This window comes from Lepidochelys kempii, chromosome 9, assembly GCF_965140265.1.
Source record: "Lepidochelys kempii isolate rLepKem1 chromosome 9, rLepKem1.hap2, whole genome shotgun sequence".
NCBI classification, from domain to species: Eukaryota; Metazoa; Chordata; order Testudines; family Cheloniidae; genus Lepidochelys; species Lepidochelys kempii.
Window position 1 is genome coordinate 47,342,825 of NC_133264.1, and position 27,012 is coordinate 47,369,836.

General features: G+C 46.9%; 1 protein-coding gene across 5 annotated transcripts in view; it reads right to left on the reverse strand.

The window, feature by feature from the left end:
• MYO7B (myosin VIIB) overlaps positions 1–27,012 on the reverse strand; it is a 99,811-nt gene that overhangs the window by 32,945 nt on the left and 39,854 nt on the right. For all 5 annotated transcript variants that reach the window (XM_073360171.1, XM_073360170.1, XM_073360173.1 and 2 more), the window contains exons 15-27: positions 26,596–26,756; positions 20,205–20,342; positions 16,991–17,143; positions 16,340–16,438; positions 15,706–15,800; positions 14,316–14,400; positions 13,579–13,797; positions 12,153–12,260; positions 10,834–11,013; positions 8,580–8,789; positions 7,181–7,351; positions 4,053–4,133; positions 1,279–1,406 (exon numbers count right to left, since the gene is read on the reverse strand). In XM_073360171.1, coding sequence (XP_073216272.1) covers positions 1,279–1,406; positions 4,053–4,133; positions 7,181–7,351; positions 8,580–8,789; positions 10,834–11,013; positions 12,153–12,260; positions 13,579–13,797; positions 14,316–14,400; positions 15,706–15,800; positions 16,340–16,438; positions 16,991–17,143; positions 20,205–20,342; positions 26,596–26,756 — 1,828 coding nt within the window. The remainder of the gene's footprint in view (positions 1–1,278; positions 1,407–4,052; positions 4,134–7,180; positions 7,352–8,579; positions 8,790–10,833; positions 11,014–12,152; positions 12,261–13,578; positions 13,798–14,315; positions 14,401–15,705; positions 15,801–16,339; positions 16,439–16,990; positions 17,144–20,204; positions 20,343–26,595; positions 26,757–27,012) is intronic.

Below are 27,012 nucleotides of genomic sequence, written 5' to 3' on the forward strand. Positions count from 1 at the left end.
GATTATTTTAGAATGGCTCTATATAAACAAGCAGGATAGTTGTCACCTTGGCATCATGAAAGAACACAAGGGAGAGAGTCTAGTAGTTGGGATTTTAAATAAGCTTTCAGAGAAATCATGGCTAATGTTGGAGTTAACTAGTATGGCAGTGTGCAACCTGTGAAAATGCAAGCTAGCAAGAGCATAGTGGAAGCATGGGCAAAAAGCACTAATGAACATTTCAGTGGGGAAAAGAGAAGCAACATTAAAAATCTCTCTTAAAATAACTTAGTTCCCTGGATAGAAACATGGACACAGAACACAGGGCAGAGGAGCTCTGCCCAACCACTGGGATCAAAGGCAGGAAGTATATGAAACAAGGACATTGGGGGCCAATTTTCAGCTAGCATAAACTGTAATAGCTCAATTGAAGATAATTTATACCAGCTGAGGATCTGTCCCAGGAGTATGTCGAGTATGCCCAGCCCAAGACAGCCCAGCCCAAGTTAGGGTGAAGAATAATAATAAAAAACATAGAAATGTAGGGGTGGAAATGACCTTGTGTGGTCATCTAGTCCAGCCTCCTGCGCTGAGGCAGGACCAAGTAAACCTAGGCCATCCCTGGCAGCTGTTTGTCTAATGTGTTCTTATATCTCCGGTGATGGGGATTCCACAATGTACCTTGGAAGCCTATTCAGTACTTAACCGCCATTCAGAGTTAGAATGTTTTTCCTGACATCTAATTTAAATCCCCCTTGATGCTAATTAAGCCAATTACTACTTGGCCTGCTTTTGGTGGACATGGAGAACAATTAATCGGAGTTCTCTTTATAACAGCCATTTACATATTTGAAACTCTTGGCATGTCCCCCCCTTCGCTAGACTAAACATGCCCAATTCTTTCAACCTTTCCTCTTAGGTCAGATTTTCTAAACCTGGTGTTGCATCGGACATTTGAGCTTTTGGCAGGCCACAGCACAAAAGCAGGCCCTACTGCATACCCCTGAGATGTTCAGCGATAGAGGTTGATATAGGTGAGAGAACCAGTAAGATGGACACTGATCTCATCAAAAATGGCAGGACAGGCAGGCAGGGAGGAAGGCGGTTCCAGCAGACAGTGGTGAGAGAACCTCTTGGGAGTAGCTGGTTACTCTGGACAGACAGACAGACTTCCTCAGAGATGAATTGAGCCCCAACTCCTCAGTTAATGGGAGTTGATAGCAGGATTTGGAAAGAGAGCTCAGGATGGTTTTGTAGCTGTGGGTGGTTGGCCTTTGATGACAGGTGCAAGTTCCATACCTGATGGCAGGGCGCAGGATTGCATTGCCGATAATGAAGTGCACTTTTTCAAGGTTGGACATCGGTCTATCCAAGATTGTGCTCTGCTCCTGGATTAGCTCCTCCCTACTGTTCAGCTGACTCACCACCTGAAACAGAAAGGCAGGATTCTCAGTAGCTCTTCTTTTGTACTAGTCAGTTGCAACTGGGTTCAGGAATAGATGCCTCTACTGTATCTCTACAGCCAAAACATTCCCAGCATAACCCAGTGACAGCTGAGAGCTGACCAGAGCATCATTATTTCAATGTAAATTAATCCAAAATATCTATTGCTGCAGCTTTCAGAGTAGCAGCCGTGTTAGTCTCTATTCACCAAAAGAAAAGGAGTACTATAGCTCACGAAAGCTTATGCTCAAATAAATTTGTTAGTCTCTAAGGTGCCACAAGTACTCCTTTTCTTATTGCTGCAGCATTACCCTCACCGACTAGCTGGTTCTACTTAGCTCTACTGTGACCTTTGGCTCTGCAATAGCATGAAGTCCCTGTTGCACTCATATACTATAGTGATGAGTATTCTGTAAACATCTAGACCAGAGGTGGGCAAACTCCGGCCCGCGGGACCAACCCTACCCGGCCCCTGAGCTCCTGGCCCGGGAGGCTAGCCCCCGGCCCCTCCCCTGCTGTTACTCCCTCCCCCATAGCCGTGCAGGCAGTGTTCTGGGCAGTGGCACTGCGCACTCATGCAGGGCAGTGCGGCAGCGTGTCTGGCTCCAACCGCATGGTGTGGCTGCCAGACATGCTGCTCTGAGCGGTATGGTAAGGGCGCTGGGCCGGGGCCAGGGGGTTGGATAAGGGGCAAGGGGTTCAGTGGGGCAGTCAGGGGACAAGGAGCAGGGGAGTTGGATAGGGGGTGGGGTCCTGGGGGGGCAGTTAGGAGCGGGGATCCCAGGAGGGGGCGGTCAGGGGACAAGGAGCAGGGGGGGTTGGATGGATCAAGGGTTCTGAGGGGGGCAGTCGGGGGCGGGAAGTGGGAGGTGTCGGATAGTGGGAGGGGGGCCAGGCTGTTTGGGGAGGCACAGCCTTCCCTACCCGGCCCTCCATACAGTTTTGCACCCCAATGTAGCCCTCGAGCCAAAAAGTGTGCCCACCCCTGATCTAGATAGATATAAAGGATCTATGTTCTGCATCAACTGAGACAGTTATTAAAGAACATCTCTGAAGAGCCACAAAGCTGCTCCTTCATTTTCCACCGCAGAAACCTTTCCCTCTAGTGCCAAATCATAGAATATCAGGGTTGTAAGGGACCTCAGGAGGTCACCTAGTCCAACCTCCTGCTCAAAGCAGGACCAATCCCCAATTTTTGCCCCAGATCCCTAAATGGCCCCCTCAAGGATTGAACTCACAACCCTGGGTTAAGCAGGCCAATGCACAAACCACTGAGCTATCCCTCCCCAAAGCAGAACTCTTCTAACTGGTGTTAGTGATAGGTCCCTTATCCTTTCAGTGAACGATGCACTAGCAAGCAGCCAAGCATTCATGCACCCAAAGCCAATGCGCTACACTATGTTATGTGCTCAGTAGAGCTGTTCAGACATTGTGACTGGCCTAAGGACTGCTGTCCCTAGTCATTCTCCTTCAAAGAGTAGTTTGTCTAAAATAAGTAAAATGAAATACTAGCATCACCTTCTCATCTGAAGCCTGAACACTGGGAATGGGAAAATAGAACACAGGACTTCGTATTAGTCATACCAAACTGTGTGTGTCTGGGGGTGGGGTGGTGTCCTTCCCTTCTGAACAGTGTTAACAATAAAGTTGGCTGAAATTTTTCAATTTTTTTTCTTGAAAAAATGGTCTTTTCACAAACAATGACAAATAGTGCAAATAACTTTGGTTTTCTACATTTATTTTTGTGTGTGAAGCTTTTCACCACATTTTCTATCAAACATATCAATTTTTTTTTCATTTACTGAAAACTGGTAAATGGCAATTTTCAGTAACACTATCAATGCAAATTTCAATTAGAAAAGTGGTGAAAAATGGGTACGGGTTCATTTTAAACACTGCAAAATAGAAACAATTTTGGACATTTTTATGACATTTGTTGTTTTTCAACCAGCTCTAGTTCAATGTCCTGGTGCAAGAAAGGCCTGTCCTTGCTCTGGAAGGGTAGGAAGCTCAGCCTGGAATCTCCCAGTTGCAAGGATTAGAAGAGGCTAAGACATCTGTGAGCGAGAACTGGGGGAGGGATTGTCCTTCAGAAAAGGACTGGAGAAAATCTAAATTTGAACCACCTAGTGTAAGCACAATAGGGCCTGGGGATTGTTCAAAGGTGCATGGGAGGGAAAGATTTCCTCACTGAGTGGAAAAGGACGCACAGTCTCTGCTCTGGAGGAATTGCCTAAGAGGAGGCAGGGGAGGACTGTAAGCTGTTGAAGGTAGAACACTCACTGTATCTGTGCAGCACATAGCACAATGGGGCCCCGAGCGAGGCCTTTAGGCACCCTATATAATACAACTGTTAATAATGCGGGGCTCACTGTGCAGAAGAGCCGCCCTTCAACAGGAGCAGGAAGGGCTGGCAGGGCTGGAGGAAGGGGGACCTGTCAGGATATAAATAACCTCAGTGGAAAGTAGCAGAGCAGGAGTTCCATACACAGGGAACAGCTGGCCCTGGAGCTGCCTGGGGAGAGAATTTTTAGTCCGGGGACAGGCAGCCCATAGTGCTTGTCAGCATGGGGAGGCAGGAGGCCTGGCAAAGATACATGGAGAAAGCTACATTGATGTCTGCCTCTTACCTTTCCTGTCAACTTTGAGGAACGTTTCAGCTTCACGGAGGAAATCCCCTTGGAGACTCTGTTATCTCTTCTGTAGTCTCCCTAAAATAGACATGGTCATGACAGAAAACTAGTTCAATGCCCAAAGCGCAGTAGAGACCTGTGAATTAAGGAATGGCGAGCAGGGGGAAAAATGCTGAACTATGTGAAGGGAATCATCAACCAAAGCACCTTCTCTCCAGTGTCTGGGCCTCTGGAGTGACAGCTTTCTGACAATGTGTTATAGAAATACTGTGCCAGAATCTTAGCTGGTGTCAATTGACTTCAGTGGAGCTACTGTGATTTGTGTCAGTTGAGGACCTGAACTATTGTGTTTCATTCTTTCTGCATTCTACTGGGCCTATGTGGTTTTTTAAAAAAAGAACAGAAAAGTATTAATATCTTGAGAGCACAATAGTTCTTCAGCAATTCAGTTAACTGTTCACAAACAGGAATTCAGGTACAATGGCTTGGTCTGAAAAATCTAGGTAACATTCTTAGGAGCAGCCATTCAGGGTGTGATTTTCAGAAGTGGTCAGCATTGGCTTAACTCTGCTCCCACTGGGAGTTTTACCATTAACTTCAAAAGTAGACCAAAAGAAAAGGAGGACTTGTGGTATCTTAGAGACTAACAAAATAGAACAGTTATGCCAGGGCTTGACACTTTTGAAATCCCATTAGCCTCCACCATCTCCTTCGCAATATTTTAAACTGTGTATTGAACAATGGAAGTAGAATGTGTCTTCATCAGGACTCTGCCACCCTGATGAACTCTGAACTAGTTTCCAGGCAAAAATCAGGATGTTTTACATTGCAGGGTATCTGCATCATTAACTTTAGTTCTCTGTGAGCTCAGCCAGTCCCGGATTCACTCCCCAACCAGGCCACAACCTTCCATTTGCTCCATTCCCCTAGGGGAGGCTTCCAAGGACTATGTTAAATGCAAGACCCTCTTTGACCCTGGGATAGGGAGTACAAAACCCACACTAGGTGGAAAGGAGTTAATGAGAGCATGTGGGTTCAATTAGCCCTGTCCCACTTCACCTGGGAGCAGTGCCAAGCCTGGAGGGAGGAGTTAAAAGGGGTAGCCCAGCTCAGCCAGGAGCTGGCTGGGAAGAGAAGAGGCCTCTTATGCTAAGCCCTTGAAAGAAGGCCTGGTGGGGCCAGAGCCTATCCAAGGACTGCCTGAAGGAAGGCCTGGCTGGGGCTGGAGGGTGACTGACTCTGCTAGGCATTAGAGCCTCCCTAGGGATAGGTAGGCCTGGCAAGGGATTCTTACATATACCTTGTTCCTCACAACTATGAGGCTTTTCCTTTTGGGATCTGCAGAGGAGGGGCTGGTAGAATGGCCTAGAGACAGGCTGTGGGAGGAAGCAGCCCAGGCAGGAAGCAGTGGGTCTTAAGAGGTAGACCTGATGTTTATTACAGGGTCCCAAGGCTGGAGCCTAGAGTAGAGGGAGAGCCTCGGTTCCCCTACCAGCCCCCTGTCAAAGGTAATTTGTGAATGCCCTGGAGATAAAGAATTGAAAGGACTCAAGCCTGTAGTCAGGCTGAAAACCTGGCATGAAGCTGCTGGGCTGTAGACATTCAGGACTGAGTTTACCCCAAAAGGGGTGGGACCATACCTGACCCCAACAGGGGGCTGAGGAGTAAGAAGAGAGGGGCACCAGCTGAGGAGAGCCTGCTGTGCCACAACAGGATGCACCAGCAGTAAGCCTACCCATTGACAGACCCCCTTATTGGTCCCCTGGGGCTTTAACTAAGCACTGCTAGCTGCATGATTTCGCTTAGCCATAATTAAAGGAACAAGTTAGGATCCTACAGGAACGTGAAGAGGAAGTTATGGCCAACAGCCCTTACTTCTATCACTTGTAGGTCACCAAAGGTTCATCTAACTGCTTAGACACTACTCTGATGTGAGAGTGGTTCTCAACCAGGGGTATGCATACCCCTAGGGGTACACAGAGGTCTTCCAGGGGGTACATCACCTCATCTAGATATTTGATTAATTTTACAACAGGCTACATTAAAAACACTAGTGAAGTCAGTATAAACTAAAATTTCATACAATGGCTTGTTTATATTGCTTTATACACTATACATTGAAATGTAGGTACAATATTTATATTGCAATTTATTTTATAATTGTATGGTTTAAAAAAAAAAAGTCAGCAATTTTTCAGTAGCAGTGGGCTGTGACCCTTGTATTTTTATGTCTGATTTTTGTAAGCAAGTAGTTTTTAAGTGAGGTGAAACGTTAGGTATGCAAGACAAATCAGACTCCTGAAGGGATACAGGGTAGTCTGGATAGGTTGAGAGCCTCTTCTATAGAAAACCTTACAATAGGTAATTTCTTATGCAGAGCAGACCACAACTGCTGTGCCCAAACTTTTCTTGTAGGTCACTAGCATGAGCTGCTCTTTTCATCTGTGAGGGCTAGAGTGCTTACATCCAATAATGCTGAGGCCATCTTCAATTCAAGAGAAAAATGCTTATTACCAGTGTTGGTTGTTCTCCACTTGCATTGCCTGTGCCGAGCCATACTGTAGGTGCCACTTGCAGAGGGCCGACATGACTCCTATAGGGATCTCTCGAGACAGGCTCAAGATGGAGAAAAAGGCTGTTTCTAGCTACAACCGCTTGGGAAGAAGTAAAATTACAATAACTAGTTAAAAAAATTCTAAGATGCTATTAAAACTGCTAGTAAAAATATTCTAAATAGTCTCTTTAAACACAGGGTCAGATTTTCCAGTGTTCAGTCCATTGGGCGCAAAGTTCTTTTGAAAACCTGGCCATCCACATCACAGTGAGGATGCTGAATGCTTGAAAATCTGGCCCATAATGCATAGGGGTTGTCTCAAATTGAGGCTCTCCACCCAGCGGGCAGAGTGTTTAAGCTCTGCTACTGGTACGTGAATGTTTTCACCTTGGCTGCCAGAACTGGCTACAGTTTCCTCCAGTGAGGCTGGCTTTCTGCAGAGAAGGCTATTGGTATGTGTTAAATGCAGCAGTGCTAAAGCCTTCAAGTGTTCCTTTGTGGTTCTCACCACTCAGAACAGCAGCACAATAGCAGGGGGAAGAGTCTGAAAATAAAGCCTTCTCCATCTTACCAGTTCTGGAGTGTTGTGGACCATTAGCTGGATCTGGTTTTTCTTGCCAAGCGTGTCATAGATTTGCGTCATCACAGAGCTGCTCTTGCTGTTGGTGTTCTTAGCAAACATTGCTGGCTCCGGGAGTTCGCCCATGAACCGTAGGATGATATTCCACACAGCCAAGGAAGCCTGAAAGGCAGGAGATTGATGCGGAGTCAGACAGATATGGAGAACTCCAAGCTCCCCACTGCTCATAGAGAACCACACATGCACATACGGGTAGGACTTCTCGTTTCCCGCCCCCACTGTTCAGGCAGGTAAAATCCTGTGCTCCATATCATTCACATGGGAAGTGTCCATAGACTCTCATGTCATGTATGAGCAATATTCGTGTATCCCCAATGCAGAAAGGACAGGATGTGAAGCTTCAGGTGGCTCTGGTGGGAATGTTAGGTCCAGTCGACAGTAGGAAATTAGGGTATATAACTACGTCGCTCAGGGATGGGACAAATCCACACCCCTGAGCGATGCAGTTAAACCAACCTAACCCCTGATGGAGACAGTTCTCCCACTGATCTACCTCTCAGGAGAACCCCTCCCGTAAGAGTAGGTAGTGTCTTCACTGAAGTGCTACAGCGTTTAAGTGTAGACAAGCCCTTAGACTAGCTGTATTATTGCTAAAGCCCTCAAACAGCTGCTGTGGTGAGGCAGTTTTTTGAATATTGGGGAGGGTGCAGGATGGGGCTGGCAAGTGGTACAGAAACATTAGCTGAGCTGGAGTCTGAACTTACTCAGTGACTGGCAGCCAGCATTCAGCTTTCCCAAGAGCCCTTAGGACCCAAACCTGCAAGGGAGTGACATCAAATCTCTTGCAGGATGGGGACCTTGGTTTTCTAAGGCTGCCCTATGCTAAGTAAGGGAATCCCAGAACTCCTCATTCCTCAGCAGGAGCAGCAACAGCAGGATGATGGGAAGGCATGGACCTCCGCTCCCCCTCAACTTCACCTCAAAAACCAGAAGCCCCAACAGCAGCTAAGTGAAGGGAAAGTCTAAAGCCCCTTCTTCCCCTCCCCTATCCTGAGCAGGAGTGGCCAGGGCTACCCCTGAGTATTTTCCTTGGTAGAATAAAGGTGGAGAAGCGATTACATCAGGGCACCTTGTGTCAGCTGACTGAGTGAGTGGCAGGAATCTCTCCTGCGCAGCCACACTGGGCTGTAAGCAGCACCTGCCAGTGGGAAGCAAAGACTTGCAGGTGAGCAGCCTTCAGGGAACATGGAAATTACTAGTTCCATTGTAGTGCTCAGGAGTATCTCTGGCTCTAGAGTCTCCCCTGCCCACAGCCCCTGGTCAGGGAATGACAGGCCTGTTGGAGGAGAGGAAAGGCAGGTAGGGGCACTGCAAAGAAGGAACATGATACCAAGACATCATCTTTCTCATCGTGGTAGAGCAGCGGGTGACGCAGCGGCCTCCGGATGTGCATGTGCGTAGAGGATCCTTGGAAGTAAGTGGCTGCAAACTTTGGAAACGTGTACTCTGCCAGGTCATCAACTTCCTCTTCCAGCTCCATGCTCATGGGAATCATGTCCAGGTCCACCTCGTCCAGCTTGCCTGCCTTTGCTTCCAAGTCCTGCACAGAACACAGACAAGAGCCCATTTCCTTTCTCCTCATGTCCTGTATAGTTATTTTCTGCCTCCCGGCTTTGCCAGAAAGAGCCTTTGGGGTCCCAGCCAGGTGCCTCTCAGTTAATATCAGTGCTACTTCCATCAGCCAGCAGTAGGCACTGGGAGCTGTGCCTGTCCTGCTCTTGGAGATTTAACTGTCACTAAGTGCATTCAGCCTGGGATCCCAGGTGGCCTGGGAACACTATGGTGTCTGCTCATTGGGAAAGCTAGGCTCTATCTCATTATCCTATCTTTCCTGCTAGCCCTCACTCTACACTGATCTAGAGATTTATCTGCTCATTCTAATCCACCTGCCTCCTCCCACTCCATTCCACTGGGACCACAGACCCCTTCTGCAACTTCAAAGTCTTTCCTCTGTTCCCTGTACTCCTGCAGTGCTAGAGACTTAGCCTTGGGACAGTGTCCTACATGGTTCAGCACTGAAGCTTTCAGAAACCTCAAGTGCTTTAACTTCATGACATTAAGAACTGTAGGGATCTCCAAAACAGTGCACCCCAAGCATGCTTCATTCAGACTGGTGACCTAAGGCGGTTGGTGCAGCTAACACTGGAGTCTTCCATCACTCATCAGAAACCTGGAAGCCTCATCCTCTGAAATGAATGGCAATGACCGCAAATTACTTTATCCTGAGCAATCAGCTGACTGGGGTACTTGGCAACTGATGGGTCCTGGAAGAGCTAACCCCAAGGAGCCCAAGGCTAAGAAAGCATGTTGGAAGAAGGACCTTCCAGCATTAAACCCTCCCAAGTGACTGCACTTCCTCAAGTCCTCCTGATGTTTCCTCTTGCAGAGATGAAATTGGCTTTCTTGAGGCAGAGGACGCTCAGCAGAAGACTGGACCTAACCTCAACAATGTTGCAGAACTAGGGACTTCAAAGCACAGTCTGGCCTCCCAGCAACGATCAGATTTGTCAACAAAATGCTGGGGAGAGAGTCCTATGCCTGTTAAGTAGGATTTAGGGCTTACCTGCACTTAACACACTACAGCGACACAGCTGCACCACTCTAGCACCTCAGTATAGACACCACCTATGCCAGTAGGAGGGGTTCTCCCTTGGCATATCTAATCCACCTCCCTGAGAGGTGGTAGCTAGGTCAGGGGAAGCGCTGTCTACACGGGGATTTAGATTGCCTTAATGACACCTCTCAGGGGTGTGGATTTTTTCACACCCGATACCCATGTAGTTAAACCAACCTAATTTTCTAGTGTAGACCAGGCCTTAGCTTTCCTTCATGTGGCTAGAAGTATCCTTTGCAATTTCTCCCTGGACCTGACAGCTCAAGGTGATATCCAGAAGCAGATCCCATGTCCTGCCAAATTACATTCCTTTCCAAGGCAACAAATTATCAAGCTGGAGAGGCTCCAAGGCATGTTTCACTGGGCATGGATAATATGCTGGACATTTCTGGAACATCCTCCCCATGACCTAGGTACTGTGTGTAAAACAAGATCTGTCCCCAGATAAAACACTAACTGATGCTATCACACAGGCTACACAGTTCTATATATCAGGTCCACTCTCTACCTTACTCTCGTTTTCAAACAGAAAGCTACTAAATCCACAAGAAATGCACGAATGTACTGTAAAAGACTAACAAGAAAATTACAGACAGAGAAACGGGCCCTGGAAGCAGAATAAAAGAGACTGATACAGAATGAAGAGGCTGGCATGGGTTTTCTAGGGTCTGCCAGAGGAAAGGAACTGGCATTCTGTGACCTCAGGAGGCACAGAGCTCTCAAGCCCTGTACGAGACAGAAGCTTATGCTAATTGAGCTACTAATGAGCTTCCCCAGGATGCCAAGTACATGAGATCATGTGACTCGAGAGTGGATCCACTTAGCTCTTCTCTTCTGGTCTCTTCCAGTGCTCACGTTTTCACCTTATAGAAGCTGGTTGAGCCAAATTTATCCTTGGTGCAACTTCAGCAAAGTCAAGGACATTACACCAGGCATGAATCTGGCCCATCATGTCTTTGCTGCTCTTTACCTCAAATCCCAGAGGAGCCTGCCCTTCTTGGCCTCCAATCACAGCAGGCAGAAAACCAAACACTTTATCCACCATTTCCTGATCGCTGATCACATCATAAGTTGGTGGCTTGTTGGAGAGAGCATTGCATTTCCTTTGCTTCTCCTCCTCCTCCTCCCTCTCCAGGATAGCCAGGTGCTCCTTTAAACACACAAAAGACACATTAAGATTAACTAGAAGGGTATTTAGCTAGAACTGAAGGCTTATCTAGATTTGGGACATTTACACTGATGTAACTACACAGATGTAGCTCGACATGTGCAAACTCCCAATGTAGACACAATGCACCAGCGCAAAATGGTGCTTGTACTGGTGAGTCACACTGGAGTGATGCATCTGCACTGGAGAGCTACATCCAGGATTGACACAGCCTTGGATATAAAAAATTAAAGTACATGCTGGAAGTGGGGCATAAAGCCAAAATTAACAGCAGTCTGACTCTGATCCCACTCACATTGGGATAATTCAGGAGTCAATAATTCACACCAATCTAATACTGGGGTTAAATGAAATCAGAATTGGGCCCAACATTTTTCTCTTTTCCAACTTCACAAAAAGTCACTTTTGTTTCTGCAGTTGTAGAAGGCCACGAAGTCCACAGCTTCCCATGTTTCCACCTGTTCCTGTAAACAGCAAAGCTTGGGGGGACATAGTTTCAGATCCCAAATGACCAACAGATTATATTGGATGGATTATGGAACATTACAAAAGAAAATATCAGAAAGTCAGTTCTCCTTCACTTACTGATGCGTAATAGCGGATGAGATAAGAAACTAAGCCCAAGATTCTAAATACTGGAAGTCTAAAGTCGTATGGCCCAGGAGCCTGACAGTTGGTGCTCATTAATTAGTTTTGTTTTAAAAATCTTAGCCTAAAAACAATGCAACTGTCAGGGGCAGTGGTGTCAATAGCTGCTACAGGGAAAGCACAGAATCCCAAACTCTTAAGAGAAGAGTGTGACTTTAAATATTTGGTAACACATTGGCATGGGCAATCTGGACAAATGTGCCAGTACATTGCTGCAGATAGACTTGCATGAGCAATCTGGGGAAATGTGCAGGCAGATAAGCATGTCTGACTTGCTTGCACAGTTCTTTCTTTGCATACACAAGGGAGGTCACAACTGTACCTGCATGTTGTTACTTTTTGAAAATGCAGCCCAATGCATATGCATGTGTGTGGAGAGTTAAGCAAGTCCACGTGTGTATGTTTGGTGGAGTGGGGTGTCTGTGAGCACACACGAGAACTCTGCATTCATCCCTCCAAATCCTGATTCCTACCTTTTCTAGCTTCATGGCTTCTTGCTTTGCTCTCATTGGCCCGATGATTTGGATGAGGCGCTTCTCCTCTTCTAAGCATAGCCTTCTGGCTTCTAGTCTATGCTGGTGCTGCAGGGAACAGTAACACTCTATGAACATCTCTACCCTGCTTTGCTGGCTACATTCTCCCATCATCTGAGAAGCAGGGATGGCTGCCATCCCAAGATTTTAGTAATATCCCTCAGTGGCTGCTCAGCTGTAGATTGGCTGTCTTTGGCAACAGGGCCCATATAAACTAGTACCATTTGGATGTAAGAAAACTATTTCAGAAGAGAACTTTTGCCTTTTCAATTCTATAGTTTGAAAAGGGGCCGATATTCAAATGAAAGAAATGCCCAGGAGGTTAACTGGGGCTCCTCAACAAGGGATCTTGCTGTCTTCTGCAAGAGGCAAGTACTGAAGGTTCATTTGGCCACCCAGCCCCCTTTACAAATTTTTGTAAGGAGGTCCCTGACAGTAAGAGAAAGTGCACTGACTTTGAGTTCACTCTAAGCCTGAACACTTTCTCCAGGAAGGATGTGGGGAAGGGGTTGCCCTGATGATCTTGCTTGTGAATAAGTGAGAGAAGGAAGAAGAGAAAACACCAAATCTTTCCCTCTAGGTATGCATTTGGCCCTTGGCAAGGAGCAGTGGCTGAATGAGAGAATTGGAGGAGAGTGGGGTCAAAGTCGAAGTCCATCTCCTATCTATGTATATGACATTTGATAATAGGCATGTTAGAAAATCTATAGATGGAGACAGGCAGACAGTCTTTGTTGTATTTGTACAGTGCCTAGCACAATGGGGACCTGGCCCATGACTGGGTGCCTAGGTGCTATTGAAATATGAATAATAATTAAGGAGTTTTGTCCATGGCAGTGAATATCTCATTCCAGAAAGCAATAGTCTGATTTCTGTAAAAGACCATATCAGGCCCTGTTATAGAAACTGATTTACCTCTTCAGAAGTTACTGGAACATATTATCATATAAGATATTTTTGTTCTCCCTTCATGCCTCCCACACAGAAATATTCCTGAACTCTCTTTGATTTTTAAAACAAAATGCATTTTATTTTTTTTTGCAATTTCCCCAAGTGATTTTGTCCCACATCTGCAAATCCCCTAATTTAATAAGCACAGATGACAGACAGACATGAGATCTGCATGTTGAAGACCCTGCTCTCATACCTGTCAAGATCCTGGAGAACCATCATCATGCTAACTCTAGGATTCTACACCAAAGAGAACATCCTACAGTCAACTCTATGGTGATGCCTTAAGAACTCATCTGGGGACACTATGTTATCACAATGGGGACTGGCTACCTATAGAAGCTTGCTGCTCCCCATGCTTATCAAAGCATTCTAGAAGCAATATCATGTTTCAGAGATGACTGTGCACACATACCTCTCTCTTCATCCTCTGGAAACTCCTACGAGCAAACATACCCCTGGCATATGCCTGTATAATGCACACAGCCTTCATCTGCTCTGCCGTCTTCTGACGCATCAGGTAACCTCGGCATAGGGCCTGAAACTTAATCACACTGGCCCGGGCTGTTTCATACTGCTTAGCAAGTAGCCGGCTCCGGAAGAGGGCCTGCAGGCGCTCGAAGCCCAGCAGGATCTGCAGAATGTGTAGAAGAATGAGTGGAAGCAGTTAGGCTTGATGCAAACAAGGCCAGGACTGTGTTGGGCTGGATAGAGGATAACAAGTTCTGTAGCTACCCTGGACAAAGACTCAGGACAACTGACACAGCTACTGGAAATTACCACTGGAGTGAATGCTTTATTTCCTGCCAGTGCAGTGTTCTTTAAAGTGGGTTTTGAAGATCATGGCCTATTGAATGTACGGAATGACATTAATCCCAGGAAACAGAGGCAAAGGAAGGAGAGAACAGGACTGAAGAGAACTGAATGGAAGAAAATGGCCTTCCTGGGACTAGGTAGGGGTAACTGCTTTACTAATAAGAGGGTGTGTCTTGGGTTCAACAAGGGTTAAGGTGCTCCTTGTTGGGCTTAACCCCTCTTCTCCATACACCACCCCACTGCCCATTCTCTCTCATTGCTGAGCAGCCACTCTGAACTCCCGCCATGTACAGCACAGTATTCACACTCTCTCAAGGCCAGACCCCACTCGCTTACCAGTCGGAAATTCTTCCTGCCGTAATAACCCCTCCAAGCTGCCTGCAGCTTCACAGCAGCCTGCCTCTGTTTTAGAAACTGCTTCCTAAAAGTAGATGGGTGAAGAAATAGGTTACTCTGCTAGGCAGTCCTGCCATATCTTATACAACAGACCAGGGCGAGGGGCAGGAATGAAGCAGTGGCTCTCCCCTCTTAGCCCATACTTAGCCCTCTCAGTCACAACATCCTGTCCGCCTGCACCCCATGCTAACAGATGGTAAGCCCAGGAGGGACCATTCTGATCATCTAGCCTGACCCCTTGCATAGCACCAGTGAGAGATTCACCCTGCTTCTCAGCGCAAGTAAAGCAGCAGAATGAATTAGACAAGATAGCCAAAATCCTGTCACATGCACTCTGTATCCACTTGTTAATGGAGAGGAGGAGAGTCTAGGGAAAGTACCAGTAATCCCTATTGATTGACCCATGATGCTCCAGTAATGTTCTCAGCAGTAACTCCAGGCCACGTGCTTTGCTGGAGTAGCTCCGTGAAATCCATTGGAGATGTGACAGCTGAAAACGTAGTCCAGTTTCCAGAAATCAAACCTAGATAAGTTAACCCTATGTGTCTGATCACCATATGCTTAGAACTCGAGTTTTTACTGATAATGTTTGCTTATTCAGATGAGTTTTGCAAACTTCCTACAGTGATCACTCTCCCAGTAAATGCAGGGTGGATGACACCCGTATTACACATTCACGGATGGACGCATTCCCGAACACAGTTAGAACTCTTCCCTAAAACACACTTTGATTGGCCAGAGTTAGATTAAGTGATAACTCAAACCTTTAAGGAATCTGAGCAGCTGAGGATGGCTGTGTGCTAGTATGTAAGTAAACTCGACATACATTGTCTTTTTAAACTGAACTGGACAAAACATTAGGAACCATAACTACAGGGAACAATTCTACACTGGCAGGGAGAAGAACTGAATAGGGTTAAAATTAAAATTAAGATAGGGTTAAAACAGATTAAAAGAGGACACTGACTGCAGTGGGATTTCATGCACTGAGACTTAGCCCATTGTTTACTAAAAACTGATAAATGCAAATCCTCCTTCCAGGCGGATTTATTGATCATTCTTTCACAAACATGTGGGGTGCCATGTACAGCACCACTGGATTTTGTAAGATAAAATGAAACAGAAAACATAACAAATCTATGAGCAAAATCTTTGCCCATCTATTTATATGGCCCCATCAGTATATTATCTGAAGTCTAATTGAAGGCCAATGAAAGCTGCGGATTGATATAGACCGTGCTTTACTTATGTTATACTGCACCCCAAGGAGGAGAATAGTCTGTGAGAATTTATACAACTACGAACTCTCGTGCTCTTTAAAAGCACTCACCTGTCCTTGAATCCCCTCAGCACCTTCTGGATCAGAATGGCCTTTTCAGTGAGCGCCTTGTCTCGCTGCACCTCCAATACCATATCGTGATAATCCTGTTAAAAAGAGGTCACAAATATACATTGATTTAACGGTTTCAACACAGAACCACCAGACACTTGACACAAAGGGCAGCATCTGTGCTGAAGAGACCCAGAACTTGCAGGTGTGCTGCGAGTTGGCATCAATGTGCATTGTCGGAACTGGAGGAGGAAGTTTATGCAGCACCTGGCCACACTGTTCTTGCTTGTAGCCATCTGCAGGCATACAGTATGCCCACACTATAACATGCTCTGTACCTTCAGGGCCTAAGCAGGGAGTTATGAAGTGCAATGCGCTGGTCCTCTGCACAAATGGGAAATGGGAGTGGGTGAGTGAATCTCTTATGGGATGAGCCATTTGGTGGCACAACGATACCCACTGAACTACACTGTATAGAGGGCCAAAGAGCTGGACTTGGAGAGGAGGATAGCATTCACATTAGAACTCAGGATTGCTGACTTAGTTCTCCTTAACTGGGAATTCAAGCTTTCTGATGACACACCCACATTTTTTTTTTAACCTTAAGAGGTAGCAAATGGCCTTTTTTACTTACTTTGAGGAAAATCTTGGTTCTTCCAATTTTCCAGTCTTCATCTTTTCCTAGAACCATCTCAGAAATGTAAATGCAGCACCGACGAGCATCATCCTGCAGCTGATAGGGGAAAAAATCATTGTCACTGATCGGGACTTGGTTAGAAATACAGAAGTTGCAGGATCTAAACATCTATGGACCTGGCATTTCAAAGCATGAAGAACAGAAATTTAGGAGGTCTGAGAGGCCTAGGATTGAGAGTGCCAAGAGTAGAAATGGCTCAGGTTTAAACGGCTCCAGAACTGAGAGCTAGAGGAATGTTAGTTTTTGTTCTGAGAAGTCCTGGTATCCAAAGCCAGGGGCATGTTAATTTCTCAGCACAGAGAGATCTCAGAAATGAGGGTGCAGAGAATGAAAGTGCTTTAGATCTGGAATGATGCGCTTGGTTGGGATGTTTGCAGAAACTGAACCCAGGACCACTGGATCTAAAAGCATGAGCTAAAGGGAACATGAAGAATAGAAGCATTTAAACCCTGGTTAGCCATGTGATCCAGTACATGTGAGCAGTGAGCTGAGACCATTTTAGGCTTAAAATCTAACTGAGACTATATTACCCTCAGTGCCCCATCAGGAAAAGTCCAGTTAGCATTAATCAAGTTCCTGTGGACACACCTGTTCTCGAGTGGACACTGGCAGCAGGACTCTGTATCTCTCAAAGAACTCTGCAAAGCTGTAGCGAATTGGGTAGCCAGCCTTCCTAATCCGAATGGTTTCCATCATTCCCGAATAGCGCAGCTGTCGGATACACAGCTCCCGATCAAACAACTGAAAGGACAGACACATGAAGAAACTTATCACAGAAACAAATTGTTCATGTAACATTCCTTAGAGAGCATCTGCTGACTCCATCCCGCAGATACCAGGATGGTTTCAAAATGAGATACTACTCTCTTTTTTTAATTGCCTTTTTTATATAAGTCAATGCATCAAATCCATTGCTGGTGTAAGAAAGGGACTTCTGTAGAGCTGCATATTTGCACACGCCAGCAGCAGAAATGATCTATTTACTTTGGGTCCGATTTTTTTAAAGGCCATTTCCAATTCCAGATCTGCACTTTTAGACCCATGAGAAATTGTGGGTATACTTTTGTAGGTAGCAAATGCAGGAACATTTGTGACACTTAGTGGTCCGACTTCCTAACTGATCCCACAAACCAGCAGATATCTACAGATCAGAAACTACACCTGCAAAATTGTGCCTGCATTTTATCAAAAGAACAAAATTAGAGGTTAGGGTGAGGTCCTTTAAAAATCCACACCTTAAAGTAATCCATCATACTGTGGGCCCAGTGCTCAAAGGTGAGCATGTACATAGGACATCCCATACCTTGGCATTCAGATTGCCAGACAGGTGTATGAAATGGGTAATTATGAAGGCAAGACCCAATCTGAGCAAGCAAATGTAAAATCTGGACATCCCTGAAACTTCCACCAAGAGTGCTTAACATCCCTACCGCAAGCACAAGGGCTGAAAGAAACCAAGATGACACAAACCAGGCCAGATTCACTGCAGACTTCCACCTGTTAGTCACTGACACCTCTGCAAGTGGCTGTTGAATGCTACCGAATCAGCCCAATAGGGTTGTACTCTCCCTTTGCACAAGTGTCAGTGATGGCACAAGCGGTAAGACCCTGGAGCCTCAGGCCTCACGTAGTGTGGTCTAGTGCTATAGTTTTTGTGCATAGTTTGTTTTTAAACTGTCACTTTGGAAAGTGTAACCCCTTAAAGGGCCTTTTCTACAAGCCACAGAGACTAAGGGAGGGGAAGGGCAGGATTTCATGAACTGCGAAGTGTTAAGATCAGGGCTATAAAGAGGTTACTTTAAAAAGTGAACTTCCTCACATCCTGAATAATGACAGCCAGCCCCAGTGGGCAGATAAAGGACAGGATTTCAGAATCCTTGCCTGCTGTAAATATGAACAGACCATCAGGTACCAGTGAAGAGATATTTGCCAGCTACTTTGAACAGTTGAGAGTGGACAGAGTGCTTTTTTTTTTTCTACAGTCCTCTGTAGTTGTTTTTCTGTTCATATCACACAGAGACTGAGAAAATAGAAACATACCACTGGCACTGGCATGCTTACTTGTGGCTACATCTGCTGTGGTGGGACATGTGCTGGCTGAGAGGTGCACAGTAACTTTTCAGGGCTACTGGATGAAAGGCAGGGATATACCCTCCAAGTGACATCAGTTACGCCATAGGATCCGATCCTGCCTAGGCTGACCCACTTTAAGCAGGCAAGTAGTCTCAGTGACCTGCGTGGGACTAGTCACGTACTAACAGGTAAGCATGGGCATAAGTTGGCAGGGTCAGGGCCTTGGTCTGCACGGCAGTATGGAAAAGTCATTCCATTATTGTTTCATTGCAACCTGAGCCCTGTCCCTGTTGGAGGTGAGGACCCAGTCTATCTCCCCCTGAAATAATGGGGGTCTTCCCACAAACTTAAAAAGGGAGTTGGATCTGGTCTGATATGATTAGACTACTCTATGGGCTCAATTCGGCCAGGCACTGAGCACCTCTCATGGGGTTCTGAGCATCCTTAATGCCCACTGAAGTCAATGGGAATTGAAAGCACATGGCAGTTTGCAAGAGAAGACTCGGCCTATCCAAAATGATGTGCTCTATTCAGGAAACAACAGTGCAGCTAGCGTGTGAGTCAACACATGGCCAATTCTTTTTTTAAAATTAGTATTTCTCTGTTTCTGAGCCAGATCCTCAGCAGATACAAGCTGACATCACTCCATTGACTTCAATGGAGCAGTGCTGATTTATAGCAGCTGAGGAGTTGGCCCTTTGTTTCCAAAACTAAGGTGGACACACATTTGTCAAAGGAGCTCAATCCACCCCCTAAATTTACATCTGCAAACACTGGTCACTAGAGGCTTGGTCCAAAGCCCACTGAAGTCCTTAGGAAGACTCTCACTGATCTTGGTGGGCTTTGGGCCAGGTCCTAGTTGCCCACAGCAGGTTGATGCAGGTTTTTGCAAAGATGCAAGATCATGAATACAAAGCCCTAGAATGCATTTCAAATGTAGTCTGTCCTTTGGCTGCTTGGGAGGTTCTGGTAAGGACGATCCCATCATCAATTCCTAGCTTGGCAGGTAATTGCACCTTGGTGGTGCTGCACCTTGCAACATAGAACTTAATTCCATTTGATCTAGGTTCTTCTATAGCCACATCACTGCAATCTTTGAGCACTTCCCCTCTGTTGACTCTCTTTTATCCTCTTAGCACACCAGCTGAGGTAGGGCAGTGCTATTGTCCCCAATTCAAACGAAGGAACTGAGGCATGGACAGATGAAATTACTTGCCCAAGGTCACACAGGGAGTCTACGGCAGAACCGGGTCTTGATCTCCTGAGTCCCAGTCCAGTGTCTTAACTGCAAGACCTTCGCTCTTCCCTTGTGACTCTGCTCAGATGGCCCTTCTCCACTTTAAACACCAGCACCTTTGTCTCTCAGTATGATCACTTTTGGCCCCATAGTTATATTTTTTTCCCTTTCCCTATTTGTTGTTAGTTAAAACCCTCCCTATTATCTGTTTTTTAGGTACAAGGGAGGCTTTTATAACATGTTTCAGTATATTCCTCATTCCTGGTTTTGCAATACATCACTCCAAAACCTTTTGCAGGGTCCATTTAAAATTAAAGTCACTCTATACTGTTGCCTTTTTTATTACAGCCACCTTAGAACTCCAGCTATTCTTAGTTAAGGTGGAAATACAAGATGCTATATAGCAACTGAGGATTTCTGTTAAGTCACTTTCCCCCTAAACACAAACATTACTGCGGGTAAGACGTTGATCTAGTATTTTTGAAGTATTACCAAAGGCTTCTTGTAGTCATTGGGTTTGATACAGCGAATGAAGTACGGCTGGCAGTTCCCCAGGATTTTCATCAGCTGCTCCAGAGACTGTTTGAATTGACCACCTAATGTAGACAGGCGTTTGTTGGTATCCAAGCCCTGGAGAGAATAAGCACATACATGATTCTTATCTCCCTTGGGCCTACTAATAACGTCGCTGCGTGTTCCTGGAAAGAGAAACACATTTTCTGCCAGGCCCCTAATTTCTGTTTCTGTACCCATCTGCCATCCTTACTCTATGCTGTACTTACTCATGCCAGTAATCCCCCGGCACTCACTGGGATTACTCACATGAGTAAAGTGCTGCTCAGTGTGTATGGAAGTGGCAAAGTCCTACCCATCATGCGTACCAAGGGCCAGGATCCTTCTCTGCGGACAAGTTCTGGGTATATTATAGGACCTGTCTTGGCATATACCAGGTTATTATTGCAATGGTAATTAATATGTGTGTGCTTGTGAGCTTGATAGGAAACAGCATGTACGTAAGCAATACTGACCTCCAGGCTAGGTATTACCTGGCAGTTCATGCCCAGCTGCCCAGGCTAAGGGCCCATGGCTTCCCAGTCAGCCATTAGCTACAGAAGTCTAACTCCAAGGTCGTTATTGCTATTGTAAATAGTGAAATGGTACAAATACACAGAATACATAGTGAAAAGTTAAGAGCTGATCTGCATATGGTCATAAATACAGAGTTCTTATGCTTATAGCAACTGTGCTGAATTCTGCTCTCTGTTCCACTGGTGCAACTCCAGTGGAAACACACCTTTACTTTAGTTACTGCAAGTTTTCACCCGCCTAAGTGGGAGCAGAATTTTCCACACTCTTTGTTAGACAGAGCATTGTAGTAGGAGTTAATCTCAGCTTTCCATTGTGTTTAAACTGCACATTCCATTACAGTGACACTCTGTGCAAATCAGAATCATAGAACTGAAGGGACCTTGAGAGGTCATATAATCCAGTCCCCTGCACTCAAGGCAGGACTAAGTATTATCTAACACCTGACAGGTGTTTGTCCAACCTGCTCTTAAAAATCCCCAATGATGGAGATTCTACAACCTCCCTAGGCAATTTATTCCAGTGCTTAACCACTCTGACAGTTAGGAGGTTTTTCCTAATGTCCAACCTAAACTGCTCTTGCTGCAATTTAAGCCCATTGCTTCTTGTCCTATCCTACCTACAGCAGGGTTCTATTGCATTTGTTTGTTTTGTTTTGTTTTAGTACAGGGCTTCTTCAGAGCAAGGAGCTAATAACTATGTGACACAAGGTTTCTTTGACACAGGGGAACCACACACTCCATTGGCCCATGTTGCTATTACACTTACGCAAATCCATTCTGATTGTCATTCCTCTCTAAACATTCACACTTCAACATCTAACACTGAGCACGTCCACAGCTTTACCTATGGATCAACACTGCCCTCCCGTGGCCAAACACATGTACTTTTGGAAAATATTTCCTCAGAGTGCCTTAGAGCAGTGGTTTTCAAAATTTTTTTCTGGTGACCCAGTTGAAGAAAATTGTTGATACCCATGACCCAACGGAACTCAGGATGAGGGGTTTGGGGTGTGGGAGGAGCTCAGGGCAGGTGCAGAGGGTTGGGGTGTGGGGGTGAGGGCTGTGGGGTGGGTCTGGGAATGAGCGGTTCAGGGTGTGGGAGGGGACTCTGGGATGGGGTAGGGGGTTGGGGTGCAAGGGGGGGGTCAAGGCTCTGGGATGGGGGTGCAGGCTCTGGGATGGAGCCAGGGATGAGGAGTTTGGGGTTCAGGAAGGGGCTCTGGGTTTGGGGGGGCTCAGGGCTGGGGCAGAGGATTGGGGTGCAGGATTGGGGCGCAGGCTTACCTCCGGCGACTCCCGGTCAGCAGCGGTGCTAAGGCAGGCTTCCTGCCTACCCTGGCACTACTGACCACACTGCACCCAGAAGCGGCGAGCAGCAGGTCTGGCTCGTAGGTGGGTGGCTCTTGCCTGCAGACACCGCCCCCGGCCAATGGGTGGGCGGAGCTGGTGCTCGGGGCAGGGGCAGCACGCATCACCCCATGGCCCCCCCGCCTAGGAGCTGGACCTGGTGCTGGCCACTTCTGGGGTGCAGCATGGTGTTGGAACAGGTAGGGACTAGCCTGCCTTATCCAGGCAGCACCGTTGATGGAACTTTTAACAGCCTGGTCGGTGGGGCTGACCAGAGCCGCCGCGACCCAGTGCCTTACATTCTGCAACCCAGTACCAGGTCATGACCCACAGTTTGAAAACCACTGCCTTAGAGCAGCTACAACACAGATTATTCACTTAAAGCTAGTAGGCATCTGATCAGAACAGCTAAAATAACTACAGTACATGAGCCTAATTAACATTGGATATTCCCACATTTTAGCAGTCCATCTTCTACCTCAATAAGTCAGTAAGACAGCCACAGAGAGATCTGACACCTGTATCCTGATGGTCTCACGTGACTACACAATTAAGGACGTTGTTGCCAGGAATAGGATTGTGGTTTCTCTCCCAGTGATCTCGAGGAGCAGTTCTATCAACTCAGGACAGCAAAGTCCCATGGAGCCATTAACCCACCATTCCTCTCTACAGCCTTTACTTCCCAGGCTCCAAAGTATGGGCCTGATACAAAGCCCATGGAAGTTAATGGGAGTCTTTCCACTCACGTACGTGGGCTTTGAATTGAGCCATGCATCCCCACTGGAAAAACATCTCTTTCCTCACAGATGAGCCATTGCATTTCCCATGCATGCTCCAAAGAAAAAGTTTCAAATAACACAGGCTTTCTGAGGAGACAAGAAACCACTAAAGCAGTGCAAATAAACCCAATTCTTAATCACAAGGTTATTCTCTACACAGATGCCACTCCAGCTTGCCCTTTGCTGCTTATTCCACTGTTCACTTCCATCTTCCCTCAAGCTATTTACCTGAGCAGAGGCAGACGATGCTCTGGATTGCAGAAAGCCAGAGCGGGACAGAGACGGAGGAAGAAAGGACATCAGAGGACAGAATCAGGAAATAGAGCCAGGGGAGCAGATAGATAACAAGTATTACAGCAAGCTAGGAGGATGATTTGCTATCCACCCCAGGCAGGAAACCTACCTAATATGAAAAGTAAAAGACAAAATACCTTCAGGCAACACTGAGGTTGCTTAAAAGAACAGGAGTGGCACCTTAGAGATGAACAAATGTATTTGAGCATAAGCTTTCCTGGGCTACAGCCCACTTCATTGGATGCTGTAGCTCATGAAAGCTTATGCTCTAATAAATTTGTTAGACTCTAAGGTGCCACAAGTACTCCTGTTCTTTTTTCCGGATATAGACTAACACGGCTGCTACTCTGAGACCTGAGGTTGCTTAAACACTCTAAAGTGAAGAAATGTGACAGTTAAGGAAAAGCATGTAAACTGAACTCTGCCCTCCCCCACTCTTGCTGGGTACGTTGGTAACCACTCTTTGCTTCTCACTTCATACAATAAAATCCTGCCCCATTTTTACACCCTTAGATACACGTCTCTAAGGTAACTTTGCAATCGTGAATTTTAAAGACTCGCACACTGCACCTGGGCCATGAGGCAGAGCTAAGTTAGCGTCAGTGGCCAAAGGCAAGCAGCCAACCTCGCGAGGTGTGGAGGGAGGGTGATGAGGAGTGGCTTACATTGCCTTTTGGAAGGCGCAGACAGGAGGTCCCTCAGGCCCATCCAAGGAGCACTGTACAGTGGGGGAAAGGCCATGATCAGTTCGCAATCTGCTTAGCCATGCCCTTTTTGTAGGCTGCACTGCGATAAGAGTGCCAAGTACACAGACTACTCAGTCTCTTACTTAGGGAAATATCTTTGTGATGGGGTGGAGTAGGCCCTGCTGCCTTGTGGCTCTGTCACACCCCACCCCAGAAAAGGGCAATGGAGGGGGTCCTCCAAGTTGCCTAGAGAGGCTACGTGGGCAGCAGCCAATCAGGAAAGAGGCTGCAAGGAGCAGCCTATCAGGGCCCAGCAGGCTCATATGAAAGGAGCTATAGGGCCATTACAGAGTGAGTTTAACCTACTGGCAGGGCCTAGGAGAGCAAGACTGCTCCTGGCTGGCTGCAGGGGCTGGACAGATTAATTCAGGGGTTCTCAGGACAAATGTTTTGATGGCCTCAGACTGCGGCCACCAACGCTTGCTCATGACCGCTCTCACACTTTCCCCTAAAATACTTAATTAGCTTTAGGAAAAACAACTAAATATGCACATACACACGTCCAAATCACTGTAATTTATTTATTGCTAGTTAGTAAGTCTGTTGTGAAACATGATATTAACAAACATGCAAGTATCTTGTTTCACAGCAGACTTACTCAGCCCTGCCAAGCCTAGGGACACATTAAGCCCTGGATGCGGGGTCAGGGGAGGCAGCAGGGGTCAGAGGCAATGAGGTTTGGTGGGTGAGGGGTTGGGGGAGGCAGCGGGGGACTGGAGCCTGAAGCCCCATGGCCAGAGCCTGGGACCTGCTGTTACACAGCCAGAGTCCAGAGCTGGAGCCCAAAGTTCCTCGGCCAGAACCTGCTGCCCCACCGCCCCAGAGCTGAGGCCCAAAGCCTGAGCCCCACTGCCCTGGGAAGGTGGCTGCCTGCTCCTCCAGCGTTGTGCTCCAGATGTCTCCAGAAGGAGGCAGAGCCCAACCCCTGCTGGCAGTCCCAGCAATCAACATCAAGGCAGTGCATCCAGGAGCAACAGAGAGGGGAAAGGGCCACCATTTTGCCACCCACCCCCACCCCATCACAGCCCCGGGAGGCTCTGGCTGCAAGAAAAGCTCCTGGTGGCCGCATTTGAGAAACACTGGATTAGTTACTGGCAGGGACTGGGGGAGCCTGAGAATAGCTTCTGGCTGGCTGCTGGGACCAAGCAGGTAGTTACTGGCAGGGACTGGGGGAGTGAGGAAGCAGCTTCTGGCTGGCTGCTGCGACTCAACTAAGACGGACTATAGGGAAATGGTCCAGGGAAACATAGAGCAGCAATTAGTAAAGGGATGCAGCAAAAGGATTAAAGGGTCCCTGGGTTGGGACCCGGAGCAGTGGGTGGGACTGGGTCCCCGCCCAGCCACTAAGGGAAGTGGCTGTACCCTAAGGAAGGGAATTAGAGCTGTGGCATCCCAGGGAAGAGGGCTGCACTGGGACTGACTCAGTGGGGAGCTGTGGTCAGCAAACTGAGTCCAAGAAGGGTGGCTCAGCAGGAAAGCTGGGGTCACTGAGGACTCAAGTAGAGGCAAGGTGACCCCAGGAAAAAAGCCCTCAGGGCACTGCTCAGTTCCAGAGTGGGAGCCTTGCAACCTAGCTGGACCAAGCGAGGGTACAGTGATGGGCCCTGTTGGGCTGGTGAAAGACTGAGGGAGGGTGCAGGACATGGGGGACATTTTGGATTGTGTACCCCAGAAGGGATTTGTTTGGTTTTGCACGACTGTGAGAGACTCGGCCAGACCTGCCTGACAACTACAGTAGCCAACGGGGCACCATGAGTGGAGAAAATTGAGAAAAAACACACACTCAAACAGGGGCACTCGCGAGAGGTGAGTGCACCCTATTACAACCTTGCTATCCAATATAACAGTATCTGGGACAGGGATCTTAGGCTGTAGTTCACAGGACTCATATTTTATTCTGGATTGGCTATCTGAATGATCCCATGCACAATGCCTGGATTGCACAATGTTCCACTCCCAGATCACTTCCTGTGATACTCTTAAATGATCCCACATGAAGTTCTGAGGTTCCCAACAAGCTATCCTGGGACTTTAGATGGAGAATTTTTTAATGAATTGCCACTTGTCTGCCTGCTCCTAGAGTTGTATTCACTCTACCATGGTGCCTCCTGGTCACGGCTTGCTTCAATTAAAAGGAGCTTCTGGGTTTACAAGGCATGCCTTTAGTCATGATTTTCTCCATACCACCTCCACTCAGACCTATTCACACACACAGGCACTCAAATACTATAGTGATGAACATGTGCACGCTTAGACGATTTCAGCTGGCATCTACCTTCAGACAGAAAGCCAGGCACAGCTGAGGCAGACTCAATATAGACTTGTCAGTTTGCTGTCTGAGCAGTACAGCTCAAATGCTTTGATGCAAGCCTGAATGTAGCCTCCGCATGGGCCATTCAGGGAGAGGAAGTCCTAAGGCCCCCTGTTACTCTGAGTTTTGGGTTGACATCACAGCAGTTTATGGCAATAATTCAGGACTCCAGTTGATCACGCAAGCTGTTCTACCAGTGCACAAATTGCTCAAGGGAAAGACAGAAGAGTCTGCAGACAGAATGTAAGACCATTCAGAAGGCTGAAGATAATCAAGCACACTCCAGATTTTTTTGTAATCAAGTGGAAGAAAGCCAACCTTGAGGGTATGCTCAGCTCTGAGATGTCTTATGCTTCCACGGCCTAGGGTAGCCACAGTTGTTTCCACCTGGAAGATCTGCCTCAGGAATTTGTTTTTGGAAGAGTAAACCAATTGCATTATGTTGGAGCTGAGCATGTCACGATTCTTCTCCAGGAAACCTGTGGGTCAGAAATAAAATAACCTCATCATCTGCGCTGGCTCTGGTCCCAGGCTGCTACTCAAAAATAAACCTAATTTACAGTAACTTGCACCTCAATTTAAATGAATCCTCTTGCCTTCATTACTTCTGCTTGGCAAGCAGGAGGCTGCGTGTAATCTAGCACCAGGGAGATGACAATGACCCATGGGGCAGCTGCCTCAGGGGACAGGCGCTCTCCTCTCTTTGCTTCTGAGGAGGACCATGCTTGTACTTGA